The sequence below is a fragment of the Pyrenophora tritici-repentis genome, chromosome 5 (assembly GCF_003171515.1).
Source record: "Pyrenophora tritici-repentis strain M4 chromosome 5, whole genome shotgun sequence".
Classification (NCBI taxonomy): Eukaryota; Fungi; Ascomycota; class Dothideomycetes; order Pleosporales; family Pleosporaceae; genus Pyrenophora; species Pyrenophora tritici-repentis.
This window is the reverse complement of record NC_089394.1, coordinates 2,168,961-2,185,754: the sequence shown is the minus strand read 5'-3', so window position 1 is coordinate 2,185,754 and position 16,794 is coordinate 2,168,961. Positions and strand designations below refer to the sequence as shown.

The 16,794-nt window shown below is 52.5% G+C and overlaps 6 protein-coding genes across 6 annotated transcripts; 3 read left to right on the top strand and 3 right to left on the bottom strand.

Annotated features, from left to right (window-relative positions):
- Positions 1-476: 476 nt before the first annotated feature.
- Positions 477-1,502, top strand: PtrM4_108190 (TT-ORF1 domain containing protein; the record flags this gene model as incomplete). The annotated part of the gene is made up of 2 exons (XM_001935935.1): positions 477-636; positions 688-1,502. The coding sequence occupies 2 exons, from the start codon at positions 477-479 to the stop codon at positions 1,500-1,502; spliced, it is 975 nt and encodes a 324-aa protein (XP_001935970.1).
- Positions 1,503-4,557: 3,055 nt separating this feature from the next.
- Positions 4,558-4,653, top strand: PtrM4_108180 (uncharacterized protein; the record flags this gene model as incomplete). Its single annotated transcript, XM_066107790.1, has 1 exon — positions 4,558-4,653. One exon carries the CDS (start codon positions 4,558-4,560, stop codon positions 4,651-4,653), a length of 96 nt encoding a protein of 31 aa, XP_065962239.1.
- Positions 4,654-5,700: 1,047 nt separating this feature from the next.
- On the top strand, positions 5,701-7,272 carry PtrM4_108170 (cyclin; the record flags this gene model as incomplete). The annotated part of the gene is made up of 1 exon (XM_066107789.1): positions 5,701-7,272. One exon carries the CDS (start codon positions 5,701-5,703, stop codon positions 7,270-7,272), a length of 1,572 nt encoding a protein of 523 aa, XP_065962238.1.
- Positions 7,273-9,078: 1,806 nt separating this feature from the next.
- On the bottom strand, positions 9,079-11,501 carry PtrM4_108160 (GTP-binding protein; the record flags this gene model as incomplete). The annotated part of the gene is made up of 3 exons (XM_001935938.1): positions 9,079-10,807; positions 10,857-11,104; positions 11,154-11,501. 3 exons carry the CDS (start codon positions 11,499-11,501, stop codon positions 9,079-9,081), a joined length of 2,325 nt encoding a protein of 774 aa, XP_001935973.1.
- A 618-nt stretch (positions 11,502-12,119) lies between these two features.
- Positions 12,120-14,289, bottom strand: PtrM4_108150 (CaiC, Acyl-CoA synthetase (AMP-forming)/AMP-acid ligase II; the record flags this gene model as incomplete). Its single annotated transcript, XM_066107788.1, has 4 exons — positions 12,120-13,410; positions 13,461-13,980; positions 14,032-14,163; positions 14,271-14,289. The coding sequence occupies 4 exons, from the start codon at positions 14,287-14,289 to the stop codon at positions 12,120-12,122; spliced, it is 1,962 nt and encodes a 653-aa protein (XP_065962237.1).
- Positions 14,290-14,859: 570 nt separating this feature from the next.
- Positions 14,860-16,791, bottom strand: PtrM4_108140 (uncharacterized protein; the record flags this gene model as incomplete). The annotated part of the gene is made up of 1 exon (XM_001935940.1): positions 14,860-16,791. The coding sequence occupies one exon, from the start codon at positions 16,789-16,791 to the stop codon at positions 14,860-14,862; it is 1,932 nt and encodes a 643-aa protein (XP_001935975.1).
- Positions 16,792-16,794: the final 3 nt, after the last annotated feature.

Here is a 16,794-nt window from a genome sequence, read left to right as displayed (position 1 = left end):
GGATATGTATGCATCCAACAGCCATATTTTTTCGAGTTGACTAGAGCCCCCATGCCTATGCTCACCCATCTAGGCTGGGGCCCATGTTAGCTTCCCTGAGCCGTGCGGTCTAGCAGTGATGAGTGATTGTAAGACTCGCCCAGACGCTTCACCATGGCCAATTGGCAATCTTTTGCCCCCGTTGGGCAGTTTACTAGGGGGAGCCCAGATACAACAGCTGCAGGGTCATCAAGACCGTGCTGACTGGCTTCGTATCACAGTCGCTTTACCTGTTTGTTAGCAAGGAGTACACATATAAAGCCGATAGCACTTTACGTGGCTTGCTTGACAGCGACCCGTGCCACTTCAAATCGATAAACTCCGTTACACTTGACCCACGGCCAGTGTCACTGCGCGTGTACGGTACCAATCCTTTCAAACTTTGTACACTCCTCCATCCAGCTCTTTATTCACAACATAGTACCGCTGTCCACATAATGGCGAGTGCAGACGTACAACAAGCACCGGCACAGGATGCTGCTGCCGCACTACCAGACTACCTTACCAATCCGGATGCTGTTCTGGGGGACAAGAACGCCCGTTGGCGATACGGCAGGGCCCCTGATTACTCAAAGACAAGAAAGGTGTTCTCTGAGAGTGAGTTTCTTGTTGTGACAGTCAAGCTGCATCGTTCCTAACCCGATACAGCGAAGCAAATGACCCACGAAGCCGGATCTCTCCCCGAACTCGTACAAAACCTCGTGAAGAACTGGGAGGTCGAAGCTTCTTTCAAACCCAAGATAGACGACTGGCGTACAATCGACCATGAGAAGTACTCTTTTGCCATCAATGGCTCCAAGGCTGAGGGTGCAGAGGCCATGCTGAAGGTCGGCACATACAACGCCATCATCCCACCGAACGAATACTACTCGCCCGAGTACTCCGACTTTGCCTCGTCGCACAAGACATTCAAGCGTATGATGCCGACATTTGCATGGGAGGTGCTCGAGGTCTACAGTGGCCCACCAACCGTCAGTTTCCGGTGGCGCCACTGGGGTCAAATGAAGAACGACTACGTCGGCTTCAATAACAAGGGCGAGAAGGTTACAGCCAAGGCCCATGGAGGCTCGATAGACATCCAGGGCGTCACTGTCGCGACAGTGAACGACAAGGTACAGTTGCAATCCGTACGGACATGGTTTGATCCCATGGATATGTTCCGTCAGATTGCACCCGATGGTGTGGTCAAGAAGGAGGAAGCGGCCAAGAACATGTCGCCGGCCGAGGCACTCGATGAAGCACAGGCTGGTGTGAAGGTCCCCGAGGAGCAGGAGTTGCCCGACCGTACGATCCAGACGGATGAGGAGGTTGCACAGACGATTGCTGGTATTGATAAGAAGGAGGCTGAACAAGCAAAGGAGCCGAAATCACAGGAACTGCCTGCTGATCATCCTGCGGTTTCGACGTCGTCGAACTCGGAGGGCGGATGTCCATTCATGCCTGGAGGATTCCGCACAGAATGAGTGATGGAGCATAACCTGCATGGAGGTAGTGAGATATCTGCTGTGCAATCATGAACACATGTGGCATGATGTCGATGGATATACGAGTGAAGACTTGTCATGCTTCTTTCAAGGTAGTTTCCAACTTGGAGTAATACACTGTAGTTTCTTGATAATTAGCCTTCGTCAGGACATTCGTTTACCCTAGTATCATCAAACCGATGGATGCTTCACTAATATCCAGAAGAAATGTTGGTATACCACGAGATGTAATTATGAAGATCAGCTCCCCATGGCGAGTGAAATTCCCACACCGGTAGTCTCCACCGGCAAGACAAAAAGCAGGTTCTTTATTATCATCAGGGTTTGAACTACTAAACGACCACCACGCTAGCACACTGCTGCCTTGTATCTGACTCGTTCGGCGGCTTTGCATTGAGTCTTTTATGAATCTTTGCAACATGTGGCTTTTGTTAATGCCATGTGGCGATATCGACGTAACGATGCAGCGATACACAGGTGGAGCTTTGTGACTGTTGAGATTTGCGTACTCGTGAGGAATACGACACTGACTAGTGATCCACGGTGTGTGGACCCCCTTTTGACTGGAGGTTGGAGGCGTTCGTCAAAAGAAAGCAATCTCCGCGCGGACCCTGAAAAATGCAAATACAGCCAATGTTAAGGTGTGGTTAGGAAATACTGGAGTTGATAGCATGGCCCACACCACTTGGTTGCCTGCCCAACCATGTTTGCGACGCCAGGAACTTGGTAATATCAGTTAGGCAGCAGGTGAGTCATACCTTCCTTTCATCATGACTACCGCATCTAGCCTGGTTTTATGCTAGCGCATGGGTACGCGCCGGGCGGTATTCACGCGATTGTGGCTCACACGGTATCATGTGCCTATGATGCTCGTGTGCCGATACTAAGCTTGCGTCACACCTGACTGCGCAAATTTTCGGGCCTTGGTGTGAGGCGACATTTCGAGTCTTGTGGCACGCTAACGATCATGTCTCTTCTGCCTGCGACGGAGATGCTTGGCTGGGGTAGAGAGGCCAGAATGGTGGCTAGGGCCCAACTGCCGCACTGGGCCTCGGTGGTGTCGAAGTGACTCAGCCCTCATACCAAGGCCGCCTCCAGTAGGGCAGCCGGAACAAGTCGGCTCCGGGGGCGCATCGTGTAGTGGAGGGCGGCCCCTGCCGATGAGTCGTCGGCGGTAATGCGCTTGGCGCTTCTGGAAGCGGCGACGAAGCGCAGAGTTTGCAAAAAGATCAGATGGAAGGGGTGCTCAGCATGTCGAGAACGTGGGAGGGTGACAGAATTGTTTACGGGAGCTGGTCGCAGGTCGGGTGCACGGAGCCGAGACACGACGACGCTTCTGGAGTCGGTTTTGGGAACATGTCCGGTACGATCAGCCACTGTGGTGTGCAGAGTGGAGAAGAACTATGGCAGAGCAAGGCGCGATGTGTTGGCAGCAGTTCATTGCAGCCTCGGCCGTTTGCGTCATCGTCAGGTCGCATTGCTCTCTGTTCAGCACGCATGGCAATGCTCAGAGATGGGAATGAGGCATTTACCAGCTACCGGCATTTGCGCGGTGCTGAGCGCGCGTTTGCATCACGACGGCAGCGCGGAGATGCATAGGGAGATGGGTTGCATATGTGAGATTACGAGTGTCGCAGCAACGATCGAGGGGGTCGGTCCCGAAAAGTCAGCAAAAATGACCACTCGAAGCATAGACAGAGGCGCAAATTGACTACTTTGGGCGGCGGGGGCTTTTGGTGCCCAATGACAGCGCAGGCAATGTGGCAGAATGACTGTGAATCGAGACGCCATCCCTGGCCTTCCCAGGCAGCCGGTCCCCTCATCTCAACGAAGCGCAGCTGAAAGGGAGTGAGGGGGTGGTGGTGTCAATCAGCCTGGCACGGAGCGTTCGAGCGCAACCGCGCCTAGGGGTGGCATCAAAAGGAGACGCCGTGTGTCGCAGCAGCTTGTCGCGTCGCAATCCAGCAGCGATGGACGGGCTTAGCAGGGACTGGGCTGCAAACTGCACGTCTGCAACCCGCTGCGCCAGCCATGGCGGCAGGCGGTGTTGGTTCAACGTGGTTGGGATGAATGCAGCGTGCGGGCTGTGTGTGGCCTGGGACACTGCTGCAGCGCTGCCGTGTGTGATTGCGTGATGATAGGGAACGAGCCTTTCGTCTCACTCAGCATCAATGGTTTGCAGATGGGAGAGCAAGCGCGCGCTCCATGACCCCAGCGACATGCTCAACAGCGAGCAATAGTGATGGGGGCAGGGCGTGACATGGGCCCGAGAAGGGGGGGGGGGTTATTTTTTTGCCTCACCGTGGTTCTTGGGCAGTGAAGGAAAAGTGCATTCGCTGGCGGTGCCATTGTTTTCCAAGGTTACTGTGTGGCAAGAGGCAAGCTGGCCAGTGCGTCCGGGTTGCGATGACTGGACTGGGGGGGGCTGTAGGGGACGGGGTTCCTATTAGTATCGCCAGCGCCGCCCAGCCCGGACATGCCCATCAAGACAGCAGCAATGGACTTCACGACTCCCTACAGCGCGCCCTGGGGCCTGATCTAGGACTACAACCCGCAATAGTGTTGTCTGGTCTCTGTCGCAAATCATCATCGCCTAAACCACTACCCGCTCCCGTTCAGTCTTTGTCCAGGTAGCAGTCGCCGCACGACCTCAGTCGCCGCCACCCTGCCGCCTACCGCCTACCCTATAGATCCATCGCTCGCCTCCAGTCATACTCCAGACGAGAGCCTGTCCTTTTTATATCACCTTCTCTCGTGCCTGCCTTGTCGCGACCAGATCCCCCTCTGTTCGCGCCTTCCCACCTTTGCCGACCCGCCGACCGCCACTTCCTCCCACGTCAGACCTCACACCTCCCGTCTGCAAACAGCTCTTATGTACACCAACACCCAATAGTAATACACCAAACACCTGTCCAACAAACACACACCGTTCCGCACACCCGCCGCGAACACAAGAAGCCGCTCAGCTTGGTGGACACCGTCACAAGGTAACCACCATCCTCGAACAACTTCCCACATCGCGTTCAGTATCACAATGTACCCTTCGGTCTACACTGCTTCAGTCACTCGTCGCTCAGAAATCACCATTACTTCCGGAAACAAGGCCTTCGTTGGAGGCTTCGCTTGCTAGAACCCCCCGCATCCTCTCAGACTTTCGGCTTTTGCGACAGCGCCCGCTGTGCAGTAGCTGCAATATCCGAGTGCTTTGCGGACGTCTCGAACAGCGGTCTTGTTTCGGTGATTCTGCAGTCGACAGTGACTGGAGTCTTCTCGCCAAACTCCCTCAGCATCCAGCGTACTCGCTCGAAATCTACACTCTTACCGCTTCTCCGACTCTCATCGCTCCCATCACACCACGATCCTCTACACGATCAGACCACTAGATTGACGCGATCATAAGATCCGAAGAAGAACCTTTACAAGAGAATAGCATCTCGAACCATACGTCAGAGTGTCACAGGGTTGCCCTCTACGGTTTGTCCCATCGGTTAAGTTCTCGGTCACCCCACGACCACACCACGCTCTACGTCACATCTCCTGGTCTACCTAACGGTCAGCACTTCGAGACGTAACGGCATAGCACCCTCATCAATCCGCCCAATCCTTACTATCTACCTTTCTTCACGGGTTCCGTCCTGTACAACCCTCCTTCATCATGAGCCTTGATATCCCTCTTCCCAAGAACGGCTACTTGCCGGAAACTCATCCATACGCCGCCCCCCTTTCATCTTCCGCCTCTTCTTCCACTTCATCTGTATTCTCCGACGCCGCCTCACAAGCGTCCAGCGCAAGCTCCACATCATCTCACTCTAACTGGGACTCTGAAGAATGGAGTCGCAATCAGGTTGCACCGACATCTACCGTCGACCCAGCAAACCTGTCTGCTTTCCAACCCATCAGCCGAGTTAGCACTTACCCTCAATATCGACCAGCAGCATGCCGAGAACTTGCACAGGAAAGGTTACCTTCCCTACGCACAGAGTTTTTGGCGCCAATCGAGCAGCGACAGAATCCCAGGCGATCGACATCGACCATCAATCAACGCGCACCACCCCAGCTGGTACGGCAGTCCGATCGAAAGGTCAACTTCGTCGATTGCCTCGTCGGTTAGTACACACTTTGCACAGGACCAAGGTTCCCCGCTGATCAATTTTCTCTTCAAGATTCCGCTACTCAAATGGTCGAAGTCATCTGGCAGTTGTCTGAGCCCAAGAGCCGTTGTGAGAATGCTTCTGGCCGTGGGGTACTTCCTCTCCGCATGTTCATTCAAGAGACTCTCCGACGATCTCGCACCAGCTACTCGACACTGCAAGTTGCGCTGTACTACTTGATCCTGATCAAGCCTCACCTACCAAAGCATGACTTCACCATGTCACAGCCCGAGGACATGTCTCTTCGCGCCCTGCAATGTGGTCGCCGTATGTTCCTAGCCGCGCTTATCCTCGCGTCAAAGTATCTGCAGGACCGCAATTACTCGGCTCGCGCATGGAGCAAGATCTCTGGCCTCAAGGTTTGCGAGATCAACACCAACGAGATGGCCTTCCTCGAAGCTGTGAACTGGAAGCTACACATTGTAGACTCCATTTGGGAGAAGTGGCAGGAGGTTGTCCTTCAACACACACCTACACTTCCACCTCCATCCCCCGGCGCTTCCATTCCTAACACTTGGAAAGACGTTATCCCGATGTTGACACCTGATTTGGATATCGTCGAGTTGGCTCCCAAAGGCCCTGCTACTCCTATCCGTGCGCCACCGCGTCCACAACTAAACGCGTCGCCTTACTGCTACCCATCGCCTATCAGCTATGGATCGAAAGAGAGCACGCCAACCCCAGCTCTTTATCAAGTGCCTCGTTTTTTGGAGCCTAAACCAGATCTTATCCGCACTCCGTCTTTGCCGTCTCTCGCTCGCTTGGGTGCCTTGCCTACGCCATCCTTGACGCCTCAATCCATGGCTAGCAACACTCCTGCAGCGAGTGCTATGGCCTTTGGATCGTCGCGACGCACGTCGATGACTTCAGCAATGCAACAGGCACAGTGCTCGTCATTGGCGCGCACCTGTGTAGACCAGTTCAACCCAAGCATGAGGACCGGCCTGGAGGCTTACCACTTCCCGAGCCGACGACCTTCGCTAGCTCCTTCCAACTCATCATTGTCATCCTCTCCAGAGTCAATGATCTCAGACAACTCTCGCTCTTCGCGTGCCTCGTCGATCTCGTCAGTTTCGTCTGCGGGTTGGGCGCCAAACCAAAGTCAGGCCAAGTTGGCTCGATTGGCGACCTGCCGCAACGCAAGACTGCCGTATCCTGCATTGTCAAAGTGCAAAGAGCAGTACGAGTATGCCCCGAGCGAGCCCATGTCTTCGCCTGATCTGGATAGCTTTCACATCAGTGATTCGGATACCTCACCAGCCAAGGTCAAGAGCCCTGCGTTCGTCGCTCCTGCAAGTCGCAAGCGTGGAAGGTCATCGGTCGAACTCCATCAGAACGTGCGCCACCTACTGCATACCACCCGCTCTGCGTTTGACCTTCGTGGTCAAACAGCTGTGCTCCCTGATCGGTCGGTTGCACAGTCATTCATCCTCTCAGGCAGTGAACCCAAAGGGCTGCAGTCCCCGAAGAACACTGCTCCTACTTGCTCGCGTCTTCCCATCCAGAAAGACTTTGGCAAGAAGAGGTCCTGCTGTAGCACCGAAGCTGCGCAGGCCTATCGTCCACATGGACCTGGCATGTGGGCCGGTATCTTATAATGACGAAGCCCACCAAAAAAGTCCAAAAGAAGGCTAAAGAATAAAGAAAGAGGAGGAATACTATCGCTTCGGTTTTTACCTTTTCAAATATCCACCCAACCACACTTCTACACGCCTGTGTATATTTCCTACATCAACTCCGAACAACGCCACCTGTGTATTTTCCTAGTGTCTTTGAACGCACGGGGCGTCTATTTCCCATGTCATTTTGCTGCTGCTGCTGCTGCTTCAAGCTCTGGTATACCTATTTGGGTTTACTTTTGGCGTTTATCCACTACTAGTACTACTACCAACTGGCGTTTTATAATTCTACTGCTACCTAAGGCGAAAGCTCTCGGTTTTGAGCGGAAAGGTGTGTTGGCAAATATACCTTTTTGGCATTTGGCATGGTTCTTAACTGGAATTAAGAAGGAGTTTCAGCTAGTTAGCTTGCTCGCGCACACGCGCGCAACACGTCCGCGTCCTTGATTTGGAGAGGGAGTGTGCGCGCGTGTGAAAATGTACATTTATGCTACGGTGCTCATAGCTGTGTACAACGCGGTATGGTGTAGGTTAGCTAGTGAGGTCTGGTAGTAGGTAGTAAGTAGATGTTGATGATACATAATGGCTGTGTCTTGTTTTGATTTGCTTATGTGTTGATCGTGATTTATAGTGCATGTTACATTCATCTCCGATCGATCGATCGTATGATGATGATGATGATGATAATCACTTGTTGGTTTCACCACTGCTTGGAAATCAATCCTCCTGACAGATACTGTGCTGACGGGCGTGCTTGCTTGGGGGGCTTGTCGTACGCCTCATCTGCTTATGAACAAATTAGATTGATTTGCGACTAAGCCGGTACAGCTGATGATTGCAATATTAAATTGTTACAGCTTGCTTACCATCACAGCTTAGGCCTTAACCCACCTGTTTGACAAAAAAAAAGCGGAGATGTGCCATAATGTCTTCCTTCCCTTGTTGTATGCATATGTGTTATTTTAATAAAACAGCAAAAAAGAAATGGAACTCATGTCGAGCTCCGGCTTATGACTCAGCCGAGGTTTGAACTCGGGACCTTCAGTGTGCCTAACAGGTTGTTAGACTGACGTGATAACCAACTACACCACCGAGCCCTGTTTTGATGGAAGATAGTTTGTCTCTATAAAATATATCCACAATCATTTAGCGATTAGTCCAGCGGCATAGTAATCCAGCGTTATCAAAGGTCAGGCGGCGGGGTGGGGAACACAAGTGGGGTAATTGAAAAAAAAATCGTTTAGATAGGATTGATTATTGGGAGTGAGGGGAAACTTCGGCCGAGGCTGGAAGAAGCGGTGTGCGTACGTACCAGCAGAGTACATACATACTGATACCATACTATAGTACGGTAGGATGCCGCGTATAGGACAGGATTTGGTATGTTCGCTTATCTTGGTGGCGCCTGATTTTTTCCTGGTAGTTTGCGTATAGTAGATATATGATAGTGTGCATGATATAATTTTATGCAAGCTGCTTGTTATCAATAATGCATGATGCATAAAATCGGGGTAAGAGGGTTTTCGGCATTTGCAAGGCTGTTAGCGTTATTTCTAGTGTAGGTTCAATGGATTGGAGGTCACGATGCAAGATTCACAGTGATGGGCAGGATATGTAAAGGCAAGTAAATTTTAGTGCCTTAAGTCTTTACGAGTCTCTTCGAGTCTCTCTCAATGGTCAATGTTGACATCGCTCATCCGGCGTCTCTATAGGCTATGCACAGCGTTGTACCAACGGCGTTTCGCGGTATTCAGTACTGTGACAGACAACCTTGAGCAGCGAAAGTTAGACACTCTCGCGCTTACGCTTGAGCCCACCAGTGGCCACCCTGAAGGTATCCATACCCTTCTCCAACATGGCCCTCTTCCACTCGAGATGAGCCCTCTGCTGCGTAACCTGAGGCGGCTCAGCAGCAACGGACTCAATCTGCTTGTCAGTCATCTTTGTGACAGCCAACGGCGAGACGATAATATCAGGGAGAGGCGCAACGAGGTGACGCTCAATGACGGCCTTGGCGACGGCGTTGACGAAGTACTTCAGCTCGTCTTTGTAGTATGCACGCTCTGTGTCGAGTGCTTCCTGGCTGGAGAAGACGTCCATGTCAGCCTCAAGAGCTTTGTTCATTTGTTCAACGAGTAATCCAGGATCAACATATGCAACGTGCTCGCTGAATCGATTGATGTAAGTTCCCTGTGAAGCCGTGCTAGCAGCCTTGTTCATGCTCTGGTACTTGCGCTGTCTGGTCTGCTGGATCGTGGTCGTGAAGTAGTGGTTGTATGTGCTGGGATGACGGGCCTTGTCCTGAAGAAGCTTGTTCAGTTCTGTCTTTGCGTCGGCCAATGAGTTGCTGAGAGCTTTGTCGATGTTGATGTTGTTAAGAGGCTCTTGAAATTCAGCAGGGGCTGTGGCACCGAGAACAGCAGCGACAAAATCTTTGCATGCCTGGGCGACTTTGGCAATATGCTGATAGGCAATCTGTTCCCACGGTCCAGACTGCTCCCAGAATAGCTGGGAGATCAGCATTGGCTGGAATGTTCCAGGCAATTCGAATCCGCGAGATCGCTCAAGTGTCTTCTTCACCCAGCCGACAGCCTCATTACGCGTCAGATGCTTGGGTACAGGAAGAAAAGACGACGTGTCACCCCCTTTCTGTCCCGCGAGCTCCTTCGCAGCTTTCGCATCTTCTTCAATATCTTTCTTGTCATCGCTTGGACCAGCTCCAATGGCGAACTTGTGACCTCTTAAGCGCATGTCGTTTGCAAAGGCCATGTTGAGATGTTGAATCACAGCTCGAAAGCGACGAATGTTTTCGGTAGAATCTACATTGGCGTCCGTGCTGATGGGTCCAAAGAATTCAGACTCGTAGTGGCCCTTTGCAGCAGACTTTAGGATGTCGTTCATTTTCATGCTGATCCTCATGAGGGCCATGCGCTGCTCTGGAATTGTGTTGCGCTTCTCGCCTAGCTTCTCGATCTCAACGACTGTAGCTTGTAGCTTGTCCACCATCTCAGCTTTGAGCGAGGGCAATTCCTTGATTAAGTGGGTAAGCAACACCTTGCTGAGGCGCTCGCGCAAGGAGCTGATACCGACACACTCGCGAGGTAGATCGGCATAACGTCCTTGACTGAAGAACAGGTCCTCATCTTGGTTGCGCTGCTCGAACGAGAAGTCCATCTGGCAATCGGCACGGTTCTTCAGCATGTGCCAGCCACTCTCCAGATAGATATCCTTGTTTTGCGCAAGCTCAATCCAACTCAACTCGTTGTCGGTACCTTCGCGAAGGAAGTCAGGCTTGGTAATGATTCCCATAGTACGGCGGCCCTGTTTATCGATCTTGCGACAGTGATCGAGAATGATCTGGTTGGCATAGTCGTTCTTTGCGCTGACTACAGCCAGGATGATAGTGCGAGGGTTCTTCATGTACTGGTTGACGAGTTTGAGGATAAGTTTCTTGTCGGCTCCGGTTTGGGCCTTGTTGGTTGCGTGGATGAGACCAGGCAGATCAACAAGGGTACTAGACAAGTCAGCATGCTGTTAACTACGGGTCTGATTGCTATACTAACAGCTGCGGTCGATTCGGACCAGTGATCTCAATCGATAAGACATCACGACTAAATGCCCTTGAGTTTGTGCCACCTACAGCCCCTAAGCCCATTGCTAGGGTCGCCTCTTCAATAACATCTGGAAGCTGACTAAAGTCGGTTATCGATTTTGTGAAACCCTTGAGCTTCACATGTTCAGACTGTGGACGCAACTTGTCGGGGGTGATGGTGACAGTACTCGTAGATTCAGTGGAGCGACGCAGAATGATCTATACCTTGTTAGGCTTACATCCAAGCTGTATATCTGTTCGGTATTACCTCAGTAGCGAATCTCGTGCACAGATTCTCTTTGCGAGGAAATGGGATCTCAGTGATTGCCTCCAGAACGGAACTCTTGCCAGAGGACTGATCGCCGCATACAATGAGCTGTGGTAGCTCCACGACACCACTCAAGCCAGTGCGCCGGAGCTTGTCGACGATGTCCATCACCTTGCGCTCATCCGCCGACTGAAGCGCCTGGAGGGAGCCTGTGGTGACAGCATCGGGATCGATACTCATGGGTACGATACCGTCTGCACCATCGCAGTCAGAGGAGTCGTAGTCAGAGGAGTCGTAGTCAGAAGAGTCACCAGAGGACGAGGACGTAGAGTCAGAGGAGTCCGACATGACTGCGGATGTCGTCGATGGTGTTGCGCTACACTTGAAGAGAAGGTGTCGTAGTTGCAAGGAATTTGATGTGAACTTGTAGCAGTACACCTATTTTATAGTGTGGCGAGTACAAGGTCGAGGCAGGTGCACGCGGAGTCGGAGTCAGCGTGGAGCTGGAGAGCAAACGCGCAACTGCTAGCGTCCTATGGCCGCATTCGTACATGGATTTTTCTTCCTGTTGCCTGGACTACGTTCAAGTACGCTAGTCACCTGGACTACGTTCGAGTACTTCAAGTACGTTAGTCGCCACAATGGCATTTGGCAAATTGCGGTCAACAACATACGGAGCCTCCATAGAGTGATGTATTGTCCCACAATGCTAGTACTCATAACACAAGATCTGGAGACACATGTACTCGATGGCTCCTAGGATGGTACAAGTGCCGGATCCATGCAAGAAAAGTGATAACAGACAGCGTCCCAACTCTTTTAGTCATTCGTATGGTCCAGGGTTATCCAGAGTCGTCACGGCCAGGTCCAGGAGGGGGATGCATATAAGTAGTTGATTGCAAAGTAAGAAACGCTGCTAGCTAGAACTCCAAGCTCATCAAAGGAAAAAAAAGAAGGAAACAAAGCTTATAGCTTAGCAGCACTGCCCTTGAGCGTATCCCAATCCTCCATTGTGTACAAAACATAGCTGTCTCCATCCGCCCTTCCCTTGCCAACACCAAGCCCAGCGGGATGCCAGTACATGGTATCATATTCTGCCTCTACGCCCTTCTCAGCTGCCTCTTTGTCTGCGCGCTCCATAAGCTTCCTGAGATCGATGCCATCGTTCCTGAGCGGGACCTTGTTCTGTTTGTTGTTGTGCATGGTAGTCACTGCCTTTTGTACCCTCAAAAACACAGGCACTGCATACTTGGGCAGCTTCTGCTTTGCGTGTGCGAGCAAGGCGTTGAAGTTGAAAGAGTCTCGGTGTGCAGGGTCGATGTAGATGGCTGCACATCCCGCTCGACCGTCGTGACCTGGCACTTCTACGCCATAAACGTTTGCTTCTTGGATGCCGGGGAAGGAGCCGAGGGCTTCGCTGACTTCTGCTGTGCTTACGTTCTCAGACTTCCAGCGGAAAGTGTCGCCCAATCGGTCCATGAAGAACCATCTGCCATCGGCGTCACGACGGAGAGCGTCACCAGTACGGTACCAGAGATCACCCTTCTGGAAGACATTGCGCTCGAAACGACTCTGAGTAGCTTCTGGGTTGTTCCAGTAGCCGACGAAAGCATCCTCACTTGGCATCTGGACAAGGATCTCACTGCCTTCCTCGTACGACTTGCGTTTGCAGAAGCCGGTCTTGGGGTCGCGGAGGAGATCACCTGTTACCATGTCGACTTCGACCGGAACATAGGTGTTGCGAAAACGCCAACGGTCAATGAGACCTTGGTGCCCTACCGAGGTCGCTGTGAAGGGTCCGCTAGAGGGGTTGAAGAGAGCCATGACACCCTCAGTACTGTTGAAAAACTCGCCGACTAACTTGATGCCGAAACGATCAACAAAGCGCTGCCACACATCGGGACGGAGGCCGTTTCCAAACATGCATCGGACGTTGTGCTTGCGGTCGAGGTCGCTGGGTGGGGCGTTGAGGAGATATCGAGCAGTCTCTCCAACGTACACCATGGCGGTAGATCTTGAGTCGCATACGTCGATCCAGAATTTTGATGTGGAAAACTTGGTGCCGATGCAGAGGGTGATACCGGCGATCATGCAAACGAGCGCTGTCGTACCTCCGGTGCCGTGGTACAAAGGCATGCAAACATACCATCTATCCCCATTAGGCCCAACCTTTAGTCCCATACCACCCACGCGGCCTGTTAAGCCAGCAGCTCTTATCGTCGGGAACGGACAGGCTTTCGGGTGCCCGGTTGTGCCACTGCCAAAGTTAGTCCAAGGCTCTCAATATCTGAATTGGATATAACTGACCTTGTGTAGAATAGGAAGAGGGGGAAGTTTGGCTTTACACCTGCCCTCAATTCATTCTCAGGCCGCTTGGGTTCTGTCCTTGAGATCTCTCCCTTTAGCTGGTCGTCGAGCACCAGAATCTTGATACCCAGATCATTCTCCAGTCTCTCCCTCACCGCCTCAATCCTGGCCCTGCAGTCTGTGTCCTCATCTACCACCAGAACCTTGGCACCGCTCACTTTCAAGCAATGTACCAGCGCATCGCCTGCCAAGTTGTAGTTGATCCATGCCGGCGCGCTTCCTATACTCCAGCTGCCCAGATGTGTGAACATGAACTCGGGTCGGTTCATCATGTACATGGCAAAAAGCTGGCCGGGCTCAACGCCGTTCTGGTGGAGATATTGGCCATATCGACAGGCGTTGGCGTAGGTTTCGGCCCAGGTGTAGCAGCCGGTGCGGGACCAGATGCACTCTTCGGTCGAGGGCAGACGTTGGACTTGGGCTTCGAACTGATACCATAGGGAAAGGCCTTTGCCTTGTGCTGTCATATTGTCAGCGAATGAAAGTTGCGGTGTAGATGACTTATACGGACCATTCTTCTCGATGGCGCGTTGCGCTGCTTTGGCGCCGCGAATGCCTCGTATGTCTTTGGAGATGTGGTATTTGGCGTCGATATAAGCGGCTGCGGCACTAACACCTGCGATTGCGCCTGCTACAGGCACAGCTACACCTCGTTAGCTCAGATGATCGATGTCGGGCGTGTAGGGAAATAGTGAGGTTGCCAGCACATAAGCGCGCCATGGCTGATGTCGACCTCCCAGAAACACGTACCTAAATCACCTAGATCCATGATGAGAGCTTCTTTCTTTCCAAACCGGGTATATGAACGTAATGAGAACGGAGTAACAACAACAGAAATGTGCGACCGAGGTAAGATGAAGTACTCCTTGTGCTTCTAGATAATCCGCGACAGCCGTCTGCAACGTGATGAATTGCCGGCATGCCCTCGGTCTCTGGGCCGTCGGTTCATGCCCATGCACCCGGCCCCACAACAGCCTGTCCCTAACAATGCGAACCGACCGTCCAACCTCGTCGGGCCTTTTACATGCCGTTGACTTTCTTTTTGTACCTGTCGCTGAAAGATTCTTGGTCGATTGTAGTCATTCTTCATATCAGATGGGGAAAGACTAAGATTTTGGTGGAGACGGGATCGTGCCACAGCCAGGTACCCTGATAGCCGATATCGCTATAGGGGGTCCTTGCATGCAACATAGTGTACATAGCCTAGGGCAAGCCACTTTGAACTTTTACGTTGTTGTGAAATGATCATATACAAAGCTGTGCTAGCTTAACCAAGAGCGCCACTGAATGTCTAGCCAACTCCAAAACACCCTGCAATATACAAAGTCAGGCGCATCGACTACCTCTTGTCCGCCCATCTCCCCCTGCCCTCACCAGGTCTAACACCAGCCTTCTTCTCACTGCCCGCATACTTGGCTTCTTCCTCCTCCCACTTCAACCGCTCTTGCCTTCTTCTTGCTGAGTACGCCCTGGAAAACCTCCAAGCTTCCGTATCTGCCAGATTCCACTGTTCTACTGCTTCGACAACCTTCTTCATATTCCTGTCCTTGCTCTTGATCGCATCGCGAGCCTTCTTCAGACGCTCCTCTTCCTTTTCGATCCATTTTTCGTCTGGTACATCGATACCTTGGATGGGCTTCGGGGGCGCTGGGCGTGGGAAAATGATAAGTTCAGACTCCTTGCTCGGTGAGCTGGGTTCTTTGGTGGATGAGGCAGTTTGAGGTAGCCCAAACCCGAAGATCCAGTCCAAATCTTCTTGAGTTATGCGCTCCGCTGTCAACCATAACGTGTGCGCAGGGGCTGCTGCTACAAGTTCCTTGAACTTGAGCACGCGATATTCTTCGGTATGGTCAGTTGGAATCGACTTGTCGGTCAATTGCATGATCCAGAGATCGCGCTTGGTGTTCCGGCGAAGAAAGGTGCTGTCCAGCATGTCACGTGTATAGTGCAGCGAAGTAAGAGTGTAAGGATGCGGAACAGTTCCGATACTGAAGAACTTTGTCGAGTTGACAAACTCCGGAAACACGTGCAACTTCATCGCTTTGTTGGCGTCGCATGGCTTGCACTTTGGCCGATTGGGCGGACACGTCTTAGGCATTGGCGAAGTCGGACACTGGGTCAGATTGCGGGCGATGTCGGTCGCTTCATACATGAGTGCCGTCGTGTGTTCTGGCACAGGTTTCACAATGGCTACACCCTCAGGATGTTGTTCTTGCCAAGTCAGGTGGAGATGGGAGTTTATGAGGTTCGCAAGCAGGTCAAGGCCTTCTGCCTGGGTCGTGTTGGTGAGCTTGTCGGCGACAGTCTTGTATTTGCTGGAAATGATAGCTCTGTTGTAGGACGCAATGCCGTTGGCCTTGGAGTCGACTTTGACATGCTCTGAAGCCAGAAGGTTGACAACCGGGCCACCCTCCTTGTTGGCCAGCTTGGTGAGCTTGTCCTTGTTCGCGGTGGTGTTCTTCAATAGCGCATTGCCCATGACTTTCTTGAGCGCATCGTTGACAGCTACTCTCTCTCCAAAGAAGACGGCGTTATCGAGGGATTGTACTCGCGACAGCTTGGGGTACTCATTCCGCCGCAGAAAGCTCAGCATGGGGTTATCATATTCGGCCATGGGCAGCGCAAGCCAATTGACGAGAATTCCCCCACCCATCTGTCCCCAAGCCAGCCAGCGCATAACTTCAAATTCGATTTTTGAGCTCAGCTTCATGCGCTGGAAGAGCTGGTACTGTGGGTGGTGCATAGCCTCAGCGCGAGAGAGCACCACGGGCTTGAAACCTTGGGCCCACCATGCGCGTCGCCATGCCAGTATGAGCCTATGTTCTGCGGCAGACACGTCCTTGTCTTGCTTCTTGGGCACATCGTAGTACGTATAGATGGGCGTTCGCTCGCGGAGTGGCGGAAGGAGGGCCTTGTTTTCGTCCAGCGTCACCGAGGAGGAGAAAGGGTTGCGCCACTTGAAGTCACTCAGCCATTCTATGGCACCATAGGCACTTGCAGTGGTGCTGTTGGCCTGAACAGGCGGCTTGTGTGCGGAGGGACCAAAGGGATTTGGCACAGCCGGGAGCTCGCCAAGGTTGGGTACGTGTGCTTGCGGGTGCTTGACCGCGTCGGCTACTTGGTCGTAGGTGGGTAGGCGATTGGGCGAGGGCGGGCCGTAGAAGGTCAGATTGAATATGAAGAACAGAATGACAATCAAGAGAATCTGGAACCTCCTAGGCGGCATCTGGAGGGTAATGGGCCGACCCATGAAGGTATGTTGGGCCGGCATGGT